Source organism: Hoplias malabaricus, chromosome 9 (assembly GCF_029633855.1).
Source record: "Hoplias malabaricus isolate fHopMal1 chromosome 9, fHopMal1.hap1, whole genome shotgun sequence".
NCBI classification, from domain to species: domain Eukaryota; kingdom Metazoa; phylum Chordata; class Actinopteri; order Characiformes; family Erythrinidae; genus Hoplias; species Hoplias malabaricus.
This window is the reverse complement of record NC_089808.1, coordinates 9,408,315-9,427,069: the sequence shown is the minus strand read 5'-3', so window position 1 is coordinate 9,427,069 and position 18,755 is coordinate 9,408,315. Positions and strand designations below refer to the sequence as shown.

The following is an 18,755-nucleotide window of genomic DNA, read 5'->3' as shown; positions in this document are numbered from 1 at the left end:
TCCTCCTAGCATGTTGAGCTAGCTAACTCAAGTGTTCATTCATTCATTCATTATCTGTAACCGCTTATCCAGTTCAGGGTTGCGGTGGGTCCAGAGCCTACTTGGAATCATTGGGCGCAGGGCTAACTCAAGTGTTGAGTTAGCTAACTCAAGAAAAGATGCACTTTGAATTGTCTAGTCTTCACCCTCCCTGGTTGGTGCTCTTGTGTGATTTTTTGGAGACTTTACTAATATGTGGAACTGGGAAATACAAGAAGTAAAAGTCAGCAGAAAGTAAGGAAAACAACATTTTCCATTACATATGCATGTTATTTATTTCTCTCTTAACAGCATGCACAAAAATACAAACTCCCAGCATTTTACTTTCACTCAATACATTTCTGATTTTTTTTTAGAAAATGCAAAAAAAAAAAAAACCTTTTTAAAAATTATCCTCAAAAGTGTACTAGAATTTTGATAGGATAATAAAAATGTGTAAAAATTAATCAAAATACAAAATCAAAATACAAGAAAAATCCCTAAAAATGGTCTATGGTTTAATAACCCTTACCTAATATGTACAGGGAAACAGTGAAACATGCAGTGTTCATTCACCAGATGGTGACGGTTGGAAACAGAAAAAACAAGATGTATAAATGAAGCCCAGAACTGAAATGACAGAGATTTCATGAAACTGAATTCAGAAATGAGATGTTTGAAGGTGAGTGTTGGTGCCAAAGTCTGGAGCAGGAATATGAATGGACTGTTCAATTACAGCATGCAGTTTGAAAAATACAATATATTTGAAGTATAAAAATAAAGAAATTGATTTGGTTTTAAAAAGGAACATTGCACTCATTCACTGAATACAGAGCAAATAGAAGTTACAAAGAACAGCTTTCTGGGTTTTTCACTTCACATATGTCAGATTTTTGGGAACTGAAATTTCTCAGCACCCTCTTCACCTCATCTTTTTACAGTGACACAAATAGAGTGATAGTTTAGCTAAATACATTTACATTGATTGGATTTGTGTATATATTTATATACAGTGTGGAGAAAAAGAAAATTATTGTATTGAAAAACATTTCTCTCACTCACACGCACACACACACACAGGTCTAGCTTTTCCTTTGTTGGTTTACAGTAGTCCAACTGAACCCAGAGTTAGTTGCTGGAGCTATTTCAATCCAGGGAGTACAGTCCCACTGCTCCACAGCTCTCCGTTGGTGGCCTTTTATACTTTTCTAGCTGATGCTTGTCAATGAACGTGGTGACCTTTGACTTGTGTGCACAGTTGATCCAGAGAATCCCATTTTGTTTCACGGTAGTTATACGTATTGTATAACTGAAAGTTTGTGTATCAAACATTTGGTCATGTATTGTATTTCCATAAAAATTGGGATGCTGTGCAAAGTTTAAATAAAGACAATCTACAGTGCTACTGTGTTGCCTGGTGTGTTCCTTGGTCTTCATGATGCTCTCTGCGCTTTGAACAGAACCCTGAGACTATCACAGAGCAGGTGCATTTATACGGAGACTTGATTACACACAGGTGGTTTCTATTTATCATCATCAGTCATTTGGGACAACACTGGATCATTCAGAGATCCTCACTGAACTTCTGGAGTAAGTTTGCTACACTGAAAGTAAAGGGGCTGAATAATATTGCACGCCCCACTTTTCAGTTTTTTATTTGTTAAAGTTTGACACATCCAATAAATTTCATTCCACTTCACGATTGTGTCCCAGTTGTTGTTGATTCTTCACAAAAAAATTAAAAATGTATATCTTTATGTTTGAAGCCTGAAATGTGGCAGAAGGTTGAAAAGTTCAAGGGGGTCGAATACTTTCGCAAGGTACAGTTGATACACATAATTGACAATAGTACAAAGACAATATTACAAGTGTTGAAATTATATTGGTTTTTAAAATATATAGGTCCTTTTAAAATTTCATGACATTATCATCATTATGTTGATTTGCACATCTATGAAGTCACCGTTAATGCGGAATAATATATACACGTTTTATAGCAACACGCTGCTATCCAGGTAACATCTTTTTCTGGTAAGGCTCCTTATTAAATCAGTTTGAGTGCTAAACTATTTCAACTAGTCTGTTATAAAACTTAAGACACTATAATGGGGACCCCAAGCTGTTGAGCAGCTGAAATCCTATATCAGGCAAGAAAAGGGAAAATGGTTCACTTTCAAAACTACAGCAACTGGTCTCCTCAGTTCCCAAAGGTCTACAGAGTGTTGTTTAAAAGAAGAGAAGTGATTCAATCACAGTGGAAAATGACCTTGTTCAAAAATTTGGACTGTGTTGCCGGCATCAAAATAAAGATGTGCAAATTTTTTTCACATTTGAAATGTTGTCTTTGTATTATTTTCAATGAAATACGGATTTGGATCATTTGCACATCATTGCATTTCATTTTTATTTAGATTTCCATTTTGTTCAGCTCATTTGTTAATTTACAAATGTTCACCCCATATATTTCCAGAAATTACCTTGTATTCCCCATAGTCCCCTATTGCATATGTAACTGATTAACCATAAGGCACTAACAGAGCATGTCCTCAGCAGTTGTGTTTTAAGGAACTGTGCTATCCTGAGATTTGCGCAGTATACTGAGGAGCACTTCACTTCTGACACATTTCTCCAGCCCTCGGCAGAGTTTACCTACAGTACAACCGTGAAGGCCTTCCTTCATCTTCCAGCGCTCCAGCATCTGGTGGACCTTCTCAGCCAGGCCGTCTCGGGCATAATCATGCTCAATGGTGTCCATCTCCACCTCAGTCAGACCCAGCTTCCTCGCACAGGCCTTCCACTTCCCTCCCATGTTCTCCCGAACCAGATCCAGATGCTCCTCGGTTACAGCGTGGTCCTCTAAACACAGTCAACACAGAGATTCAGATCAAAGTGCACATAAGTAGGTTTGCCAAATATTCTGGCACAGTGAAGAACTGTGGGTCTATTGAAAAAACATGGTCTATGGTCTATAAACATATATACAGTAACATTTTGACTACAGTCTGCAATTCTAGAACTACACAGTGCACTTATATGGTCTTTGAACCTCAAATGGACAAGAGTGCAGGAAATTTTAAAATATAAATATTTCTGTACAATTTAAGACTGCATTTACAGCCAAAAGCAGGACACTAGAGGGTCAGGAATTAAGTTACTATTTTCCCATTTCACTGGTCCTGCTCAGAGATTCCTGGAAGATTTAATACATCATTATTCTCCAAAGAAAATATGTATCGTCAAAATGCTAAATTTACAGAAGAAGGAAAAAAAGGAGAAGACAAAGTTAATTCAAATAACTGAGGCATTTCTATTGGTCCATTCATCATAAAATGTTGACACAATGTGAAGGAAAGCTGCTGTGTTCAAATGATATAGTTAAAAAAAACGGAGATGCATGTTTTTCTTTGGACAGCAACAACATGTGAATTGACATGAAGTGAATGTTCAAAATATGTTTTAATGGCAAGAACAAGTCAGCACTATGCAAAAAAAAACATACCATACTTCGTCAGCAGCTCCTGATACCTGCTGAAGGACATGGAAGTGCACAGTGAGCTGAGAGAACCGCTGTCAGGGTTACGGATATTCATAGTGTTGTTGTTCCCAATTTGGATCCCACTGGCTTGAGTGATGTACAGTGATGGCCCTAAAGAAACACACAGTAAGACAGTGTGAAAGAACAGTGTGATAGAAACAAACCCCACATTTTTAGGTCAAATGTTATATATATATATATATACGTAATGCATATTATGTCACACCATTTTACAATCAAATTCTGGCTGGGGGAAGAAATTCCCCAGTGGTACAACACAGTTAATAATAACCCATAGGAAAATCACTTTTATTCATACACCTAATACTTAAATAGGTTTATTATTATTATATAATTAATTCATTAATTAATGTTCACGATCGCTAACATTGAAATCGCAATCTGCAAATTGTCTAAACCAAAACTCACGTGTACTTTTGGACTGTCTGTGAGGAGTGTGGTGTGTTCTCTCTGTGTCCGCGTGGGTTTCCTCCGGGTGCTCCGGTTTCCTCCCATGGTCCAAAAACACACGTTGGTAGGTGGATTGGCGACTCAAAAGTGTCCGTAGATGTGAGTGAATGTGTGTGTGTGTGTGTGTCTGTGTTGCCCTGTGAAGGACTGGCGCCCCCTCCAGGGTGTATTCCCGCCTTGCGCCCAATGATTCCAGGTAGGCTCTGGACCCACCGCGACCCTGAACTGGATAAGCGCTTACAGATAATGGATGAATGAATGAACACGATTCTCTCTGTGATTCTTAAATGATTCTGAAAATATTATACTTAGACATGTGTTCTGATTCTTGTAGTTTTCGCTTATTCGTTTTTTTTTTTGTTGTTTACAGGTTTTGATAGATTACATTCTCTGCACATGGCACTAATGTAATGAAACACTTAAATTTTTACTAACATGGTCAACTCTGTATAAGTGTGTTAACTTGTGTGTGTTCACTTACAAAAGTAAGAAAAAAAATGCTGTCTGATACGCTTAAACACATTTGCATATGCAAGTCAGTTACCTGTTTCTGGCTGGGGGCATATCACAGGAGTGCTCAAATGTAATCCAGTGTTAGATTCTGGAGGGTGGGATTCGGATGTAGGGAAAGGCGCCCCTCCAGGCCAAGACTGCATTCGGTCATATAGTAGAGGCTGATGCTGATGCAGCGGGAGATATTGACCAGATATCTGTCTCTCAAATTCTGGCCTTTTCTGAGCCTCAAATTGACCAGACCCTGCAAACGGTTCCTCCACAGCACTGGGGTAAGTGCCGGGTTTGGTCCAGGACTGCACAGAGGAGACTTGCTGTGGAAGGTCTCCATGCAACCTGCTATTGACTGCTGGTTGTAAGGGTGGGAAGGAGTTACTGTAAGGGGTGAGGTCAGGAGGATATACTTGGCTGTAGCTCCCACATTTGTGGTAGTTGAGCTCCTGCGCCAGTTTCTGCTCCAGGTTGTCGGGGCTAAGTGGAGCTGCATCCACTTGTAGGTTTCCTCCTGAGTGCATTAAGCTCATGTCCTCAATGCTGGCCTCCACCGGACCAAGTTCTGAACTCCGCAGAGGGGTGGGAGAGTCTCCAGAGTGAGGCTGATAAGATGGGGGTTCCAGTCCTGAGACATGGGGATATAGTGATAAAAAAAATAATAATAACGGTTTTAAAGCACATTTGAAATGCTCAGTGCACTTGGAAATTTGAAAACACACAAGCAGAACAAAACCTCACAAATATTTACATATACACACAAGTGTAAAAGAAAATCTAAATATACAAAAATGTATAAAAGCCACAATAAAACAAGGCTAAAGTAAACAGATATGTACTGAGCTGTTGTGGGTTAAAAATGGTGATAAACTAACTGTAGGTGGCAAAGAGTTCTGGAATATTGGAAAATAAAAACTGTGAATAACATTAATTAGAAGTCTGAGCACCTGGATCCTCTGTTGTTATGGACTTCATCTTCTCTACAAGCTCTGCAGGGCCTTCGTACAAATCCTGCATACACATAAAAATGAAAAATATTACAAGACTATATAATTATATCTACCAGACATACATATAACTGTTAAATTAATGTATTACTTGCAACACACTACAATTGTGGTGCATTTTTATTTCAACATTTGGAGGCGGCCATGTTTAAGATAATTTTAAGCCAGGGTTACACTACAGGATCTTTTCCATATTTTAGCCCTCTATTTTAATGTGATTTTGGTTTATTCAGTGTTGACAATTGTGTAGTGTGAATTTAGTGGATTCAATCCACCAACGCTCTGCTTTATGTTGTTTCAATGGAATTTGTATTGGCAGAGGACTACAGTTCCCAGAATTCTGAGGAGGATCACATGGATATTTTTGCCAATCAGAACACTTTTCAGCAGTGTAGACCTGTTTCACATTTCATTTCATCATTATGATGTAATGTTGTTGAATGTAGGGCAGAGTTGTAGTAGCTATAAAGGTTTTGTGTGGTTGTTTTAGTGTTTGTAGAATTGGAATGTGAATCCATGTTCAAGCATTCAACAGGATTTGGACAAATCCATAACACCTGCACATTTTGTAGCATCAGTGTATTCTTTGCTCATTTTATTTAAAAGTGTGTTCTAAGACCATGAAGGTTTTCTTGACGTAATGGATCACAATAATTTATTTAATGTAACAGCTTTGAATGCAAAAGAGAGAGAACAAAAATGGCAGTCTACTAGTAAAATGCTTTTGTCTATTTTTAATAATAAATAAAGCATCTGGTTTAGTGAATGCAGTACATTTGAATGGTATTTGGACATGTGCACCATATTAGGGCCTTTAAGTCTTGACAGTCCTAGTTTTATTGATTGTGTGTCAGTTCCGTAATATAACTGCCTTTTTAAGGTGGAATGGCTTAAATCCACTAGCAAAAACATACAAAATCTCGGCTTCATCCTCTCTTCACAACAATTTTCAATACTGGGCCCATCAGACACAAAGTATGTATTGTATATACATATACAAGCTGTATATACTGCTTCCAGTCAGGGATTTTGCACAAGATAGCTGAGTTTGCATTCATAACATAGTGTTTATCTTCTCACTACTTTCCTTTACAATAACATTTCAAGCAAAATCAAATCCATAGGAACTGACATCACTTCAGCCAAGCTAAAGTTACCCCTTGTCTCGCCAGGATTGTGGTTAGAGCCAGTCCTTGCGCTTGCGTGTCTCAACAAAATAAGCGAAAATGCCTCTTCTAGGTCGGACTTTAGACAAGTTTAAAATGACACAACTGTAGATGATTTAAAAAAGAATTCTAAATATTTTTCAACATTTCACAGACAGTCATGCTAAAATTACCAGTGAAACAGTTCTTACCATGAGGCAGGGCAAGTCCTTGTCAACATACCCTTCAAGCTTCTCCTTGTAGAAAGGCAGAAATGATTTATAGCTTTCTATAAAATGGGAAAGAAACAGCGCAGATGGGACAGACTGGATTTTTGAATCATGAGTTATATTTATGCTATTAATGTTATATATTATTGTTATTGTTTACATGTGAGAGTCACAGCAACACTTTTTTTTAATGATAAAGTACACAATCAAACACTCACCTTTAAACGAGGGTCGATTTTGAGGGTCTTGGTCCCAGCATGCTTTCATAAGTTGTATGATCTCTGGAGGAGCATCAGCGGGGATGATGTCCTCATCTGGGCGATTTCCCTGGCGTACGCACTGACAGATCTGGTCTTCACTTCTTGCATCTGGAGAAACATGTGTAGAGGAGAGTCAGGTACAACACTTCCTTCAAGAAAACGAATTTTAGATCCAAATGGGACAATGGGTATTGTAAGAGATACATGAGTTTATGAGATTGGGTCAATTCAGGTTAAGTCTCCACATGTTGTTCCTCAGTATAATGGCTTAGTGTAGTATTGTGGGTAACACCACTGTCTTCCATAGAGCAGACCCACCTCAGGAAGTAACCATAATGCTATATTAATAAGAACATACAATAAGCACAAGACAAGACAATATGAAGATTGAATAACATGTCACTCACTCTCATAGGGCTCCCTGCCAGTGAGGATGACCCAGACGACTATGGCGAAGCTGTAGACATCAGATTTCTCAGTGGAGCGAGCATTAATGCTCTCCAGATGCTCCGGAGCCATGTAGCACAGAGTTCCAGCAGCTCGCATGGATGACCTCCGGCTCACACGCTTACGACTCTGCCTGCGAGATTCGTCTCTCGTCAGCTTACTCCACGTGTAATGAGTGGCCAGACCAAGGTCTGCAATCTAAAGCAAAACATACACACAGACACAGAAATAGGGCTTCTAATATTATAGGCGGGAATACACCCTGGAGGGGGCGGCAGTCCTTTACAAGGCAACACGCACACTCACACCTACGGACACTTTTGAGTCACCAATCCATCTACCAATGTGTGTTTTTGGACTGTGGGAGGAAACCGGAGCACCCGGAGGAAACCCACGCAGACACAGGGAGAACACACCACAATCCTCACAGACAATCACCCGGAGCGTGTGAGAATCAAACCCACAACCTCCAGGTCCCTGGAGCTGTGTGAGGGTGACACTACCTGTTGCATTTATATTGTTATTATCCTGTTATGTCTCCACTGTGTGTTCATGTACTGTCCCTTTAAAACCACACTACCAAACTGTAGTCACGTGATTCTGCCCCTATCTGCCACATTGAAGCAAACCTAAACGCCGAAGCAGACCAAGCGAGCAGTTCGTACCAAAGAAAAACACAGCGTCTGTGGTTTGGACGTGTTGTGTTTTGACTATAATTAACACGACACTGAACAAAAAGATGTCAACTGTAAATGCTGAAAAAAAAAACAAAGCACAATCACACACCAAATATAAACTCTGTCAAAAAACAAAAGAGCAAGAAGGTCCAAGCCACATTAGAAAAAATATCCTAGCTTTAATACTGGAGCATATTTACAGTACAAGCCTCATCACTGAACTCTGAGGGTCAAAAATACAAAAGCAATCATTCATTAATCGTAATCATGGTAAAATGTACAATTAATCGTGATATTGGTTTGTGCCCATATCTCCCAGCAGTAATCTCATCAAATCCAAGTTGATTACATTAAAATATTGTAAAAACACATTAATAATTATTATTCCAATTGTGACTTTATTTATTTCTTAACTGGAGCGGTTATCTGTTAATTACGCCTTTTCAGCTTTATCACCATTTATCAAATTTATTATCAAATCATTACTCCATTTTCTGGCACTTTTACACATATCCCTCCAATATGTTTTATATTCTTTTCAAAGTAAACATAAAGTACTTCTATAAAATACATAAATTCCAACAAGTCTTGTTTTTTCTTTAATCACATTAACAGATTATAAGCTATTATTCGTCTATAATGTGCTGGACAACCCACAAAGTATGTTCCATTACTAGGTAAATTATAAACATGATGTTGCATCTCTGTGCATTAATAAAAACCTTTTATTTTTTTATGCAACTGAAACAACTTGTGGTACACACTTCCTCTCTCAGTTCTCTTTCAGTAAGAATCACAACATACTACTATGACATGTCAGTTTTGTTAGAATTGTTCATTGTTAAAGGAATAGTGAGTCATCACAACTACAAAAACAATCAAATCTATCAAAGTAGTGCTGGGCAATTTGATCGCAAGCCAGTTATGTTTTGATTTATTTATTTATTTTTTTGCCCTCATAGGTCAATGACTGTAAATATGATAAAATATTAATGGACAGTACATGAACACACGGTGGGGGATAGATTAACAGAATTAACATAGAATTAAATTGATTTAAATACCTCAATTAGAAGTTCTGAATGTTTCAATTACTTTTCCATGCATTTTATAAAAAATAAATTTTAGACACTACCTTTATATGAAAATGCTCATCCACCAAGATGTTTTCTGGTTTCAGATCCTTGTGAATGACGAGGTTATCTGTAAGATAAGTCATTCCTTCCAAGAGCTCAAGGATTATCCTTCCTTTGATGGATACTGGAACAGGAACCTAGCAATATTACAGACAGCAGTCTTAAAATGCAGGAAGAGACAGAAGAAACCAATAAAGATGGCAATAACAGCAAGCGAGCAGAGGATGAACTCAGCAATCACTGAGCAACCTGAATAAAAATAAGGTCATGTTTCTATGTAGTGTATGTATAGGTAAAGGAGTTTAAAAATCGACTTTTGAATAGGACGCCCTTGACCATGGATTAATTTGTCATTGCAATTTTGACTTTTTGTTTGACTGCCCAACCCCTATCACTCTATCCACACTAACAAACAGATCAGGGAAGTTAGTGTTCTCCAACTGCCACAGTAAAGCCACAGTGCTGGAATTCATCCTCTCAAATATAAAAGCAATCAATCAGTAGCTATAAATGGCTCTGAAAACATAAGGAGCACATGTCTTGCAAACCAGTGTCGTTTAGAAGGAAAAGGTGTCTTTAACTTGAAGTTAAATCAGAAGTGCTATTTATTAAAATAAAGATTTTCCCCATTTTTGAACCACTTCTATTGGTCTGTTCAATTTTTTAATAAATAAACAAAATTGTATATTGTATATTTATAGAGACAATACGGACCATAATCTTGATCTGCCCAGTATGTGTGAGGACCGTCTCACTGCATGCTGGAAAGCACATTGTTACACAATACAGAGGCCCTCCAGCACTGGCAGCTCAGCTCTATAGAATAGAAAATGTGAAATCCTCTCACCCTCTCAAGCATAGCCAGCAAGTTGCCTTTAGGAATAAGCTCCATAACCAATGAGTAATCTCCGTCCTCCAAGATGACCCCCAGGAGCTTGACCACACGGTCATGTTTCAGACGGCTCATCAGACTGCCCTCCTCCAGCAGAGACGGCTTCTGCCTTCACACAGATATAAAAATACTTCGTTAATGGTATATCATCACATATTTCTCGTGTTTCTCTGTGTTACAACCCTCTAACCTAAAGCCACAAAGGTTATTTTTTATTTATTTTCTTTTTATTGGAAATTAAAAGCTGTGTGTGAGAAATTGGACATAACACATGGTTTAACTGGAAATTCCAAACAGTAAAACAGTGTTTCATATATATGATGCAGCCCTATGATGCTGATCACGTTATTTCACTGTTTGTCACGTTCAGTAGTTTTGTCCTCCTGTCACATGAATGACGCAGACACATTTCAAGTATTATCTGTTTGTGGAACAAGGCGGAAACCAATGCAGCTGAGCTTGTACTGCTCTCAAAGACAAACCAGAAAAAAAAAAAAAAAAAAAAGGAACTAAGTACAGACAAAAGCCATATGGGGCTTAAACGAGCCCTTAAAGTTGCTGACCACATGACATTGAATTGTGAAAGTTGTTTGCATGAATAAATCTAAGCACAGACTGCGAAGCGGCTTAGTTTTCCCCAGCATTCCTTTGGATATTGTTACTACCAACAGTAAATAACTGTGAGAAAATATCTGACTTCACATTAAGTGCTTATAGCTTATATAACAACACCAAATATAATCACCAAAGTACCCATCATCAACAGCGATGACTAGGCTTTGACGATCATGTGAATGTCTGCAAAAATGTATAGCCTCCAAAGTGATCTAACTGAATGATGCTGCCTGCAAAATATCATGATCCAAACTTCATATAAGCACTTTATTCCCTGTGACACCACATAATTATGTGGAACATGAAACGTGCTTCATCGTCATTGTACAACAAAATGGCTCAGGGGCACTTCAGCCATGGATTTGCATGAGGAGGAAGCACTGTTCCTTTAATCCCCCTGTCCCAGGTTTCAGTCCAGGGCATGAAACCAGTCAAAGTTCTGGCCCAATTCTGCAACATTGAAATCACTTAATTACCATATAATTATACAGACTTGCTTAGGTAATTTCAATTGGCTGGGAACAAAGCATTGCATAATTGGCATTTGTCCATTTTATATTATGCTGAAGACTACAAATAATACACAGAGGTGCTTTTATTTTATTTGCTTATGTTCCATTACACCCAGCCAGACTGGACGCCTATGTTATTAATCTTTCTAATCTGCGTTTTGTATTTTATTTATTTATTTATTCATTGACATGAATGGAACTGAACCAAATTTGTCTCAGAGAAGCAATTTAAATCTGTACAAAAATATAAAGACACAAGTGTTTCATCCTTAGAAGCCCATACACCTCAGTAGCTGACCCCAGTCCGACTGGGATTCACCTATTAATCATAACAGAAACTGTAGATCTGAGTAGGACTGTACAATATGGCCCTAACATCCAATATCACTATGAGGATATGAGAAGCAGTCATCTGAGATTAACAGTGAATAGATGTGCCCCAAGTACAACCCTGAATAAAGACTATGTTCTATTATATAGGCCTAAATCATTATGTAACAGGTATTATTGAGATACATATGTACATGCTTGATGTTTTAGTATAGATAGGTATAATAATGACATCCTTAGAAGGGAACAAGAAAGAAAGAGATCTCAGCTCAACGTTTGCTGCTTTGGCCCTGCATTGCTTATTAATTTGTAATAGTAATAGTAGTGTATCAGTTTAGTTTGTCTGCTTCTCTGTTTCTGGATTGGAGACCCCTAGCCAATACTTACTCATTTCGAGGGGGTCCTGTGTACACAGTCTTCAGCACCACGTGACCCAGGGTTTTGTGATAGCACAGATAAACTTCCCCAAACCCTCCGTAATCCAGCCGCTGCTTCCGGATCAGGTCTGAGGACTTCATGATGTCCAAGCTCGGCATGTTGGCCATGCTGTTACTGATTAAAGAACAGAAGGAGGCACTTAGTCCTCCTGCTGTCCAGCCAAATGGAAAAAAATAATAATAATAAAATAAAAAGAAAGAAATCACTTGGTTCATGTAATGCTTATCAGTTCAATACACAATCTATTTTTTTATTTATCTTTTGTTATTGCATAATAAAAACAAGAAATGTGATTAAACTCTTTATTCAATGTTGTAGTTCTTAATTTCTGATCCTCAATGTCTGAACTTTGTTATAAAAGAGAATATCGTTTTACTTAGGACTTAAATTTGTGAGTGATAATTGATGGTTGATTGATACTTGTCCTGAAGAGTGCAATTCCAGTGCAATTTGATAATCCTTCTGTACCTAAGTGATACAAATTAGTGTGAAATATTTGTGGGGGATATGGGATTGTATGGTTTATTCTTGTTAAACTAAAAAATATCCCAAGAGGAAAGGAGTATATTCTGAAATTAAAGATCAAATTTTATTGATATTGTTGGCCATTGTCTCAGCATTTTTAAAGTGTGAACATTGAACACAATAGTGCTTAATTAATAAAAAATAGAAACTGCAGTCTGCTGTTAATGATCACAACAGCAGTGATACAACATCAGAATTAGCAGAACAGTGGTGCATCATGTAGTGTCACTCTCATACAGCTCTAGGGTCTGTTAGGCGTTTGGTGTGTTCTCTATGGAGTCAAAAAAGTGTCAACAAATAGTTCTCCCCTGTGTATGTATGTGTTTTCTCTGCGAACTCTGGTTTCCTCCCATAATCCATTGGCTGTGTAAAATTGCCCAGAGGTGTGAGTGTGAGTCACTGGTTTAGTGTGCAGGTTTAGACTGATTACAGGTGTGACTGTGTGAGCCTTGTGATGGACTGGCACCCTGTCTAGGGTGTGTTCCTGCCCTGCAGTCGGTGTTGACACACTGACACTGAAACAGCATGAAGCGGTTACAGAGAATTAATGAATAAATGAATGAATGAAAAATAACATTTACCTATTTTCTAAATGTGGTTCAGCCCTAAAGTAAAGGATGCAGTGTTGTAGGTACTGCTCAACACCACATTTTCTAACATGTACTCTTGAATTACTTTGTGGATATATGACAGCATTTGTTTATTGGTTTGTGATTTATTTTAGATTTAAAAAGAGGAGAATACAGTTCACAATTCAGTTCCTGTGCTGAAAGGTTTGAGGTATATATCCATTAAACTGTTAAGTCAATATAAGGGTAGCGGTGGTTTCGACAGAGTCATATTTACACAGGAGTAACAACGAATTAACGGTTTGAGCTACTGTTTTAGCTCAGTTAAAAAGCTTTAAAGTCAGTTTTCTACATAGAGGTCAGCAAATTGAACGTGTTTGCCGGGACCGAGGTAATCTTTACAGATCACTGAGGAAGTGGTGAACGCTGCTCGCACGCACACCTTTCAGAAACAACTTGAGGAAATTCCAAACACAAGCAAAGACGAGAAGTCTGCTCAAAACAGCACAAAAAACCGTTTTAATCCATGAATGTCGACATTAACCTTTAGGAAGAGGTAAAACAACGCATGATGCTAAATATGGCAGAGTTGAAACAACCCGTCCAGTTAAAAGAATGTAAGAAGTTCGTTTTTATTCGCTTGTTGTTTCCATTTTCGGTTCCACCTTAAATAATGCAGCTGCTACACTCTGGCCGCTCAGCCTGACACCTTGCGCCTGAATGGAACTGCTGAACCATTTAAGGTGGAGCGGGAATTCGAAAGAGAAGCTGTTGAATAAGAAAGGAATTTCAAACTCGTATCTTAAGCGTCTCTTTATGAAACAATTATCAGTACATAATCTGAATAAAATGCAAAGTTATAGAAAAAATAATAAATGAAAACACGAAAAAGGAATTCGAAACCAAGTCACTCACATTCTTTACATCGTAGTCCAGCCCAGATAAAGAGGTCAGTTCCTGGCTTTGAAGCCTTGATGCAGTATATAAGACAGTAAGTGAAAGTAAAACACTCCCATTCGAGCAGACTCTACTAATCAATAGCGGAGCACATACTCTTTTAGTGTCCCCCTGCTGTGGTCTCTGTTCGTCAAAACGAGAAGGTTAAGAAGTTATTTCCAAGAAAGTAATCCCCCAATGCCTTAAAAGAGCTTAGATGTAACACTTCTTTCAATACCTGTCTATATGCACATCTCTGCAGCTTAAAGGCCTGCGCCACCAGTTGATGTGATTGGTTCTTTAAGTTTATGATGTAGGAAACACAGGGTATCTAAAACTGGTAATTTGTCTTTGGAATACTGTAGTTTCAAATTGGAAATGATCAGACGTGGCATGGCCTGCCCATTTTGCTCATGAATGGTATTCTAGCATATAAACAACATGGCACACGACATGTTGACAAGATGAAAACTATTAATCTATTAATTTTCAATTGAAAGGTCCCTAACATGATCAAATATTTAGAACAAACAGCGTAATGGGTTACAATCATAATATTTCCATACACTGTACCAACACCTACCTTGTATCTACACTCATTGTCTGTTTTATCAGCTCCACTGACCGTACAGGAGCACAGTGTAGTTCTACAATTACAGACTGTAATCCAGCTGTTTCTCTGCATACATCCTTATCCTCATTTCACATTCTACTTCAGTGGCCAGGAACCCCACACATCAGGAATGATTTGGGAAGTGAATCATTCTCAGTGCTGCAGTGACACTAATGTGGTTGTGGTTGTGTGTTGGTGTGTGTTGCGCTAGTATTTGTGGATCAGACACAGCAGTTCTGCTCGAGTTTTTTAAACCCTCAGTGTCACTTCTGGATTAAGAATAGACCACCAACCAAAAATATCCAGCCAGTAGTGTCCTGTGTCCACTGGTGAAAGATTAGAGGATGAAAAACACAAACTGTGCAGCAACAGATGAGATACTCTATCTGACTTTACACCTACAAGGTGGACCAATGAGGTGTGTCTATTAGTGGACAGTGAGTGGAGACACTGTTTAAAACTTGAGCAGCACTGCTGTGTCTGATCCACACACTAACTCACTAATCAACACAAACAAACACGCCACCACCACATCAGTTTGACTGTAGGTCTGAGAATGATCCAGTGATTATGCTGGGGTTGTTAATCACTTACTGCAGTGGTTACAGATCAGATGTGGTTACAGATAAATGTTACAAATGGAGCTGATTAAATGGACGATGATTGTAGGTTTTGATGTTATGTATGTATATGTATGTATGCATGTATAAATGTATATAGGACCTCTAGAAAGGCTGGAGGCCTTATAAGGTATAAATAGGACTTACTGTTACTGCGGTAACAGCTTCAGCTGTTCTGGGAAGGCTTGATAAAAGATGTGGGAAGATGGCTGTGAGGATTCGATGGCATTAAGCCACATGAGCATGTGCTGGAGTTTAGCTGGTATTCGTTCTGATGATCTTGTGTGCTACTTGCCATCGCATTCTTAGGATGTAACTGTAGGATTGGGACAATAGAATGATGTGGCTGAAGGTAGGAAGAGCGTGGGGTGGGCCCTATGTGACGCTCTAATGGATTGGGATAAGATAGCAATTCCATCCAATTCTTTGGAGATTTGTACAAACAATGTGTACACAATTGAACATATGTGTCTATGTTGAGAGACGCTATATTGACTCATTTAAATTGACAAATGGAATACTTTAAAGCAGATAATAATAAGAAAATTATATATAAATGAGTGTAAAAATAATGATGAAAATTCAGTGCTGTCAAGAGAAGGCTTTAAAAACAACTCTTTCTCAAGTAAAGTTTCGAAATGTCATCTCTGGCGTGTTCTGGTCATGTCTTTCTTTTTTTGACCGTCTTCACAAGAAATGAGCAACTTGCTCCTGAGGAAACAACAAGAACTTACACACACTTCTGCCAGAATGAATCACTTAACAAATGGGGTGCTCACAGGCAGTAGACACTTTTATTTAGCCCTGTATCATCCTCTTTAAGTCTGGATTATGAAGCTTTTATTGGTTGACTAATCTTGCACCTATTACTCCATCATTAACAGATATTAAGCCTGTGTTTTGTGGAACTCTGGAGCAGCCTAAGGCCATATCTTACGTCAAGCATCAGGTAGAGAGATATAAATCCTCTGGTGCTGTGGACCTGTGTTCTCTGGCATGATGTAGTGCTATTCAGAACCTTTGGTGTGAGTTAAAGTGGGGTTTGTGATCCAGAGCTAATATCAGAACCTGACTCCATTTATGCTTTTGTGGCTGAGCTCAAACAAAGCCTTCCATTACATTGTATTTTTCTTTTTTCTTACCAAAAATACTTCCTATACTTTATGGAATCTTTTTGGTGCCACATATGTAGAGCAATTTAGCAAGTCATGGTAATGAGACGGTTTTTCATATGCCATCTCAGAACATTATGAAAAGATCTATAATTAGAAGACAGAAGTCATATTTATGACACAGTTATGAGTAATGCCATCTCTCTCTCTCTCTCTCTCTCTCTCTCTCTCTCTCTCTCTCAGTCACACACACACAAATCATTCCCATGCACTAAATATCTAATTTTCATATTTGCTATGTCATGCTAGTCATGACAAAATATGGCTATTAAAATATCCTGATAGCAAGGAGATGGCGGACCACTGTTGGTGACTGAGGGCAAAGTTGGAGGTCCACTAGTGTTTTACACAGTGTTTTCTGGGTGGACCGCTGGTGATTAAACAGAATTATAGACAAAATGCCACATTTTAGTGCTTTTCCATTCACAGTCCAATTTACAGTTTTTTCCTTCATTAAGTTTTTTTTGTTGTCGTTTATAAATAAGATTAGTAAATAAATTTAATCCAGCACAGTGTCAACATTTTCAGCATAAACACTTTATATCAGGCTTATACTCATTATTATATCCCTCATAGTTGTTGGTGGGTGGCACGTTGGTGCAGTAGGTAGTGTTGCAGTCACACAGCTCTGGTTTGATTCCCGCTCCGGGTGACTGCCTGTGAGGAGTGTGTTCTCCCCCGTGTCCGTGTGGGTTTCCTCCGGGTGCTCCGGTTTCCTCCCACAGTCCAAAAACACACGTTGGTAGGTGGATTGGCGACATAAAAAGTGTCAGTAGGTGTGAGTGAATGTGTGTGTGTGTGTGTGTGTGTATGTCTGTGTTGCCCTGTGAAGCACTGGCGCCCCCTCCAGGGTGTGTTCCCACCTTGCGCCCAATGATTCCAGGTAGGCTCTGGACCCACCGTGACCCTGAACTGGATAAGGGTTACAGATAATGAATGAATTAATAAATTAATTAATAGTTGTTGGTAATATTTGTATTAGTTTGTTTTCCAGAATAAAAGTCTCTGAGTGTAAAATCTGTTTGAGGAGATTAAAAATGAGTTATATCCTGTACAGGACAGTAATCTGAGTGGTCCGATGGTGGACTAGCAGTGGTCTACAGTCAGTGGTGTGCCAGCCTTTTTATGCCAGTGGGACGATATATGCTTGCTGTCTGGAATGGTGTGGGAATGATTTAGTAATTGGTGGTAACAACTTAGTAATGTAATGAGATATTTAATGAATGGAAGCAACTTGGTGTTGAAATGATTTAAGTTGTGGGAACCATTTAATAATGTTTGGAAATGACTTAAATGGTAGTTGAGATACAAACCGGATTCCAAAAAAGTTGGGACACTAAACAAATTGTGAATAAAAACTGAATGCAATGATGTGGAGATGGCAAGTGTCAATATTTTATTCATAATAGAACATAGATGACAGATCAAAAGTTTAATCTGAGTAAACGTAACATTTTAAAGGAAAAATGTGTTGATTCAAAATTTCAGTGTCAACAAATCCCAAAAAAGTTGGGACAAGTAGCAATAAGTGGCTGGAAAAAGGAACTTCAGCATCAAACAAACAGCTGGAAGACCAATTAACACTAATTAGGTCAATTGACAACATGATTGGGTATAAAAAGAGCTTCTCAGAGTGTCAGTGTCTCTCTGAAGCCAAGATGGTAAGAGGATCACCAATTCCACCATTGTTGCGCAGAAAGATAGTGCAGCGATACCAGAATGGTGTTACCCAGCGTAAAATAGCAAAGACTTTTAAGTTATCATCATCCACCGTGCCTTCTCCGGGCCCTTAAACGTCACTGCACCTCAAACAGGAATGCCACTGTCAAGGAAATAATAGAATGGGCTCAGGAATACTTCCAGAAAGCATTGTCAGTGAACGCAATCCACCGTGCCATCCGCCGTTGCCAGCTGAAACTCTACAGTGCAAAGAGGAAGCCATTTCTAAGCAAGCTCCACAAGCTCAGACGTTTGCACTGGGCCAGGGGTCTTTTAAAATGGAGTGTGGCAAAATGGAAGACTGTTCTGTGGTCAGATGAGTCATGATTTGAAGTTCTTTATGGAACACTGGGACGCCATGTCATCCGGACCAGAGAGGACAAG

At 38.6% G+C, this 18,755-nt stretch overlaps 1 protein-coding gene across 3 annotated transcripts; it reads right to left on the bottom strand.

Moving 5' to 3' along the window:
- Positions 1-300: 300 nt before the first annotated feature.
- Positions 301-14,272, bottom strand: ripk1l (receptor (TNFRSF)-interacting serine-threonine kinase 1, like). Of its 3 annotated transcripts, none has more exons than XM_066681100.1 (11): positions 14,227-14,272; positions 12,167-12,331; positions 10,278-10,431; positions 9,430-9,567; positions 7,578-7,815; positions 7,129-7,278; positions 6,893-6,969; positions 5,476-5,539; positions 4,569-5,156; positions 3,518-3,664; positions 301-2,874 (listed from the first exon to the last, which is right to left on the bottom strand). In XM_066681100.1, the coding sequence occupies exons 2-11, from the start codon at positions 12,322-12,324 to the stop codon at positions 2,579-2,581; spliced, it is 2,010 nt and encodes a 669-aa protein (XP_066537197.1). In that variant the 5' UTR covers positions 12,325-12,331; positions 14,227-14,272; the 3' UTR covers positions 301-2,578. The 3 variants fall into 3 exon arrangements, with proteins under 3 accessions (XP_066537197.1, XP_066537195.1, XP_066537196.1); XM_066681098.1 differs by having other exon boundaries at positions 12,167-12,368; positions 14,227-14,268; XM_066681099.1 differs by having other exon boundaries at positions 12,167-12,365; positions 14,227-14,244.
- Positions 14,273-18,755: the final 4,483 nt, after the last annotated feature.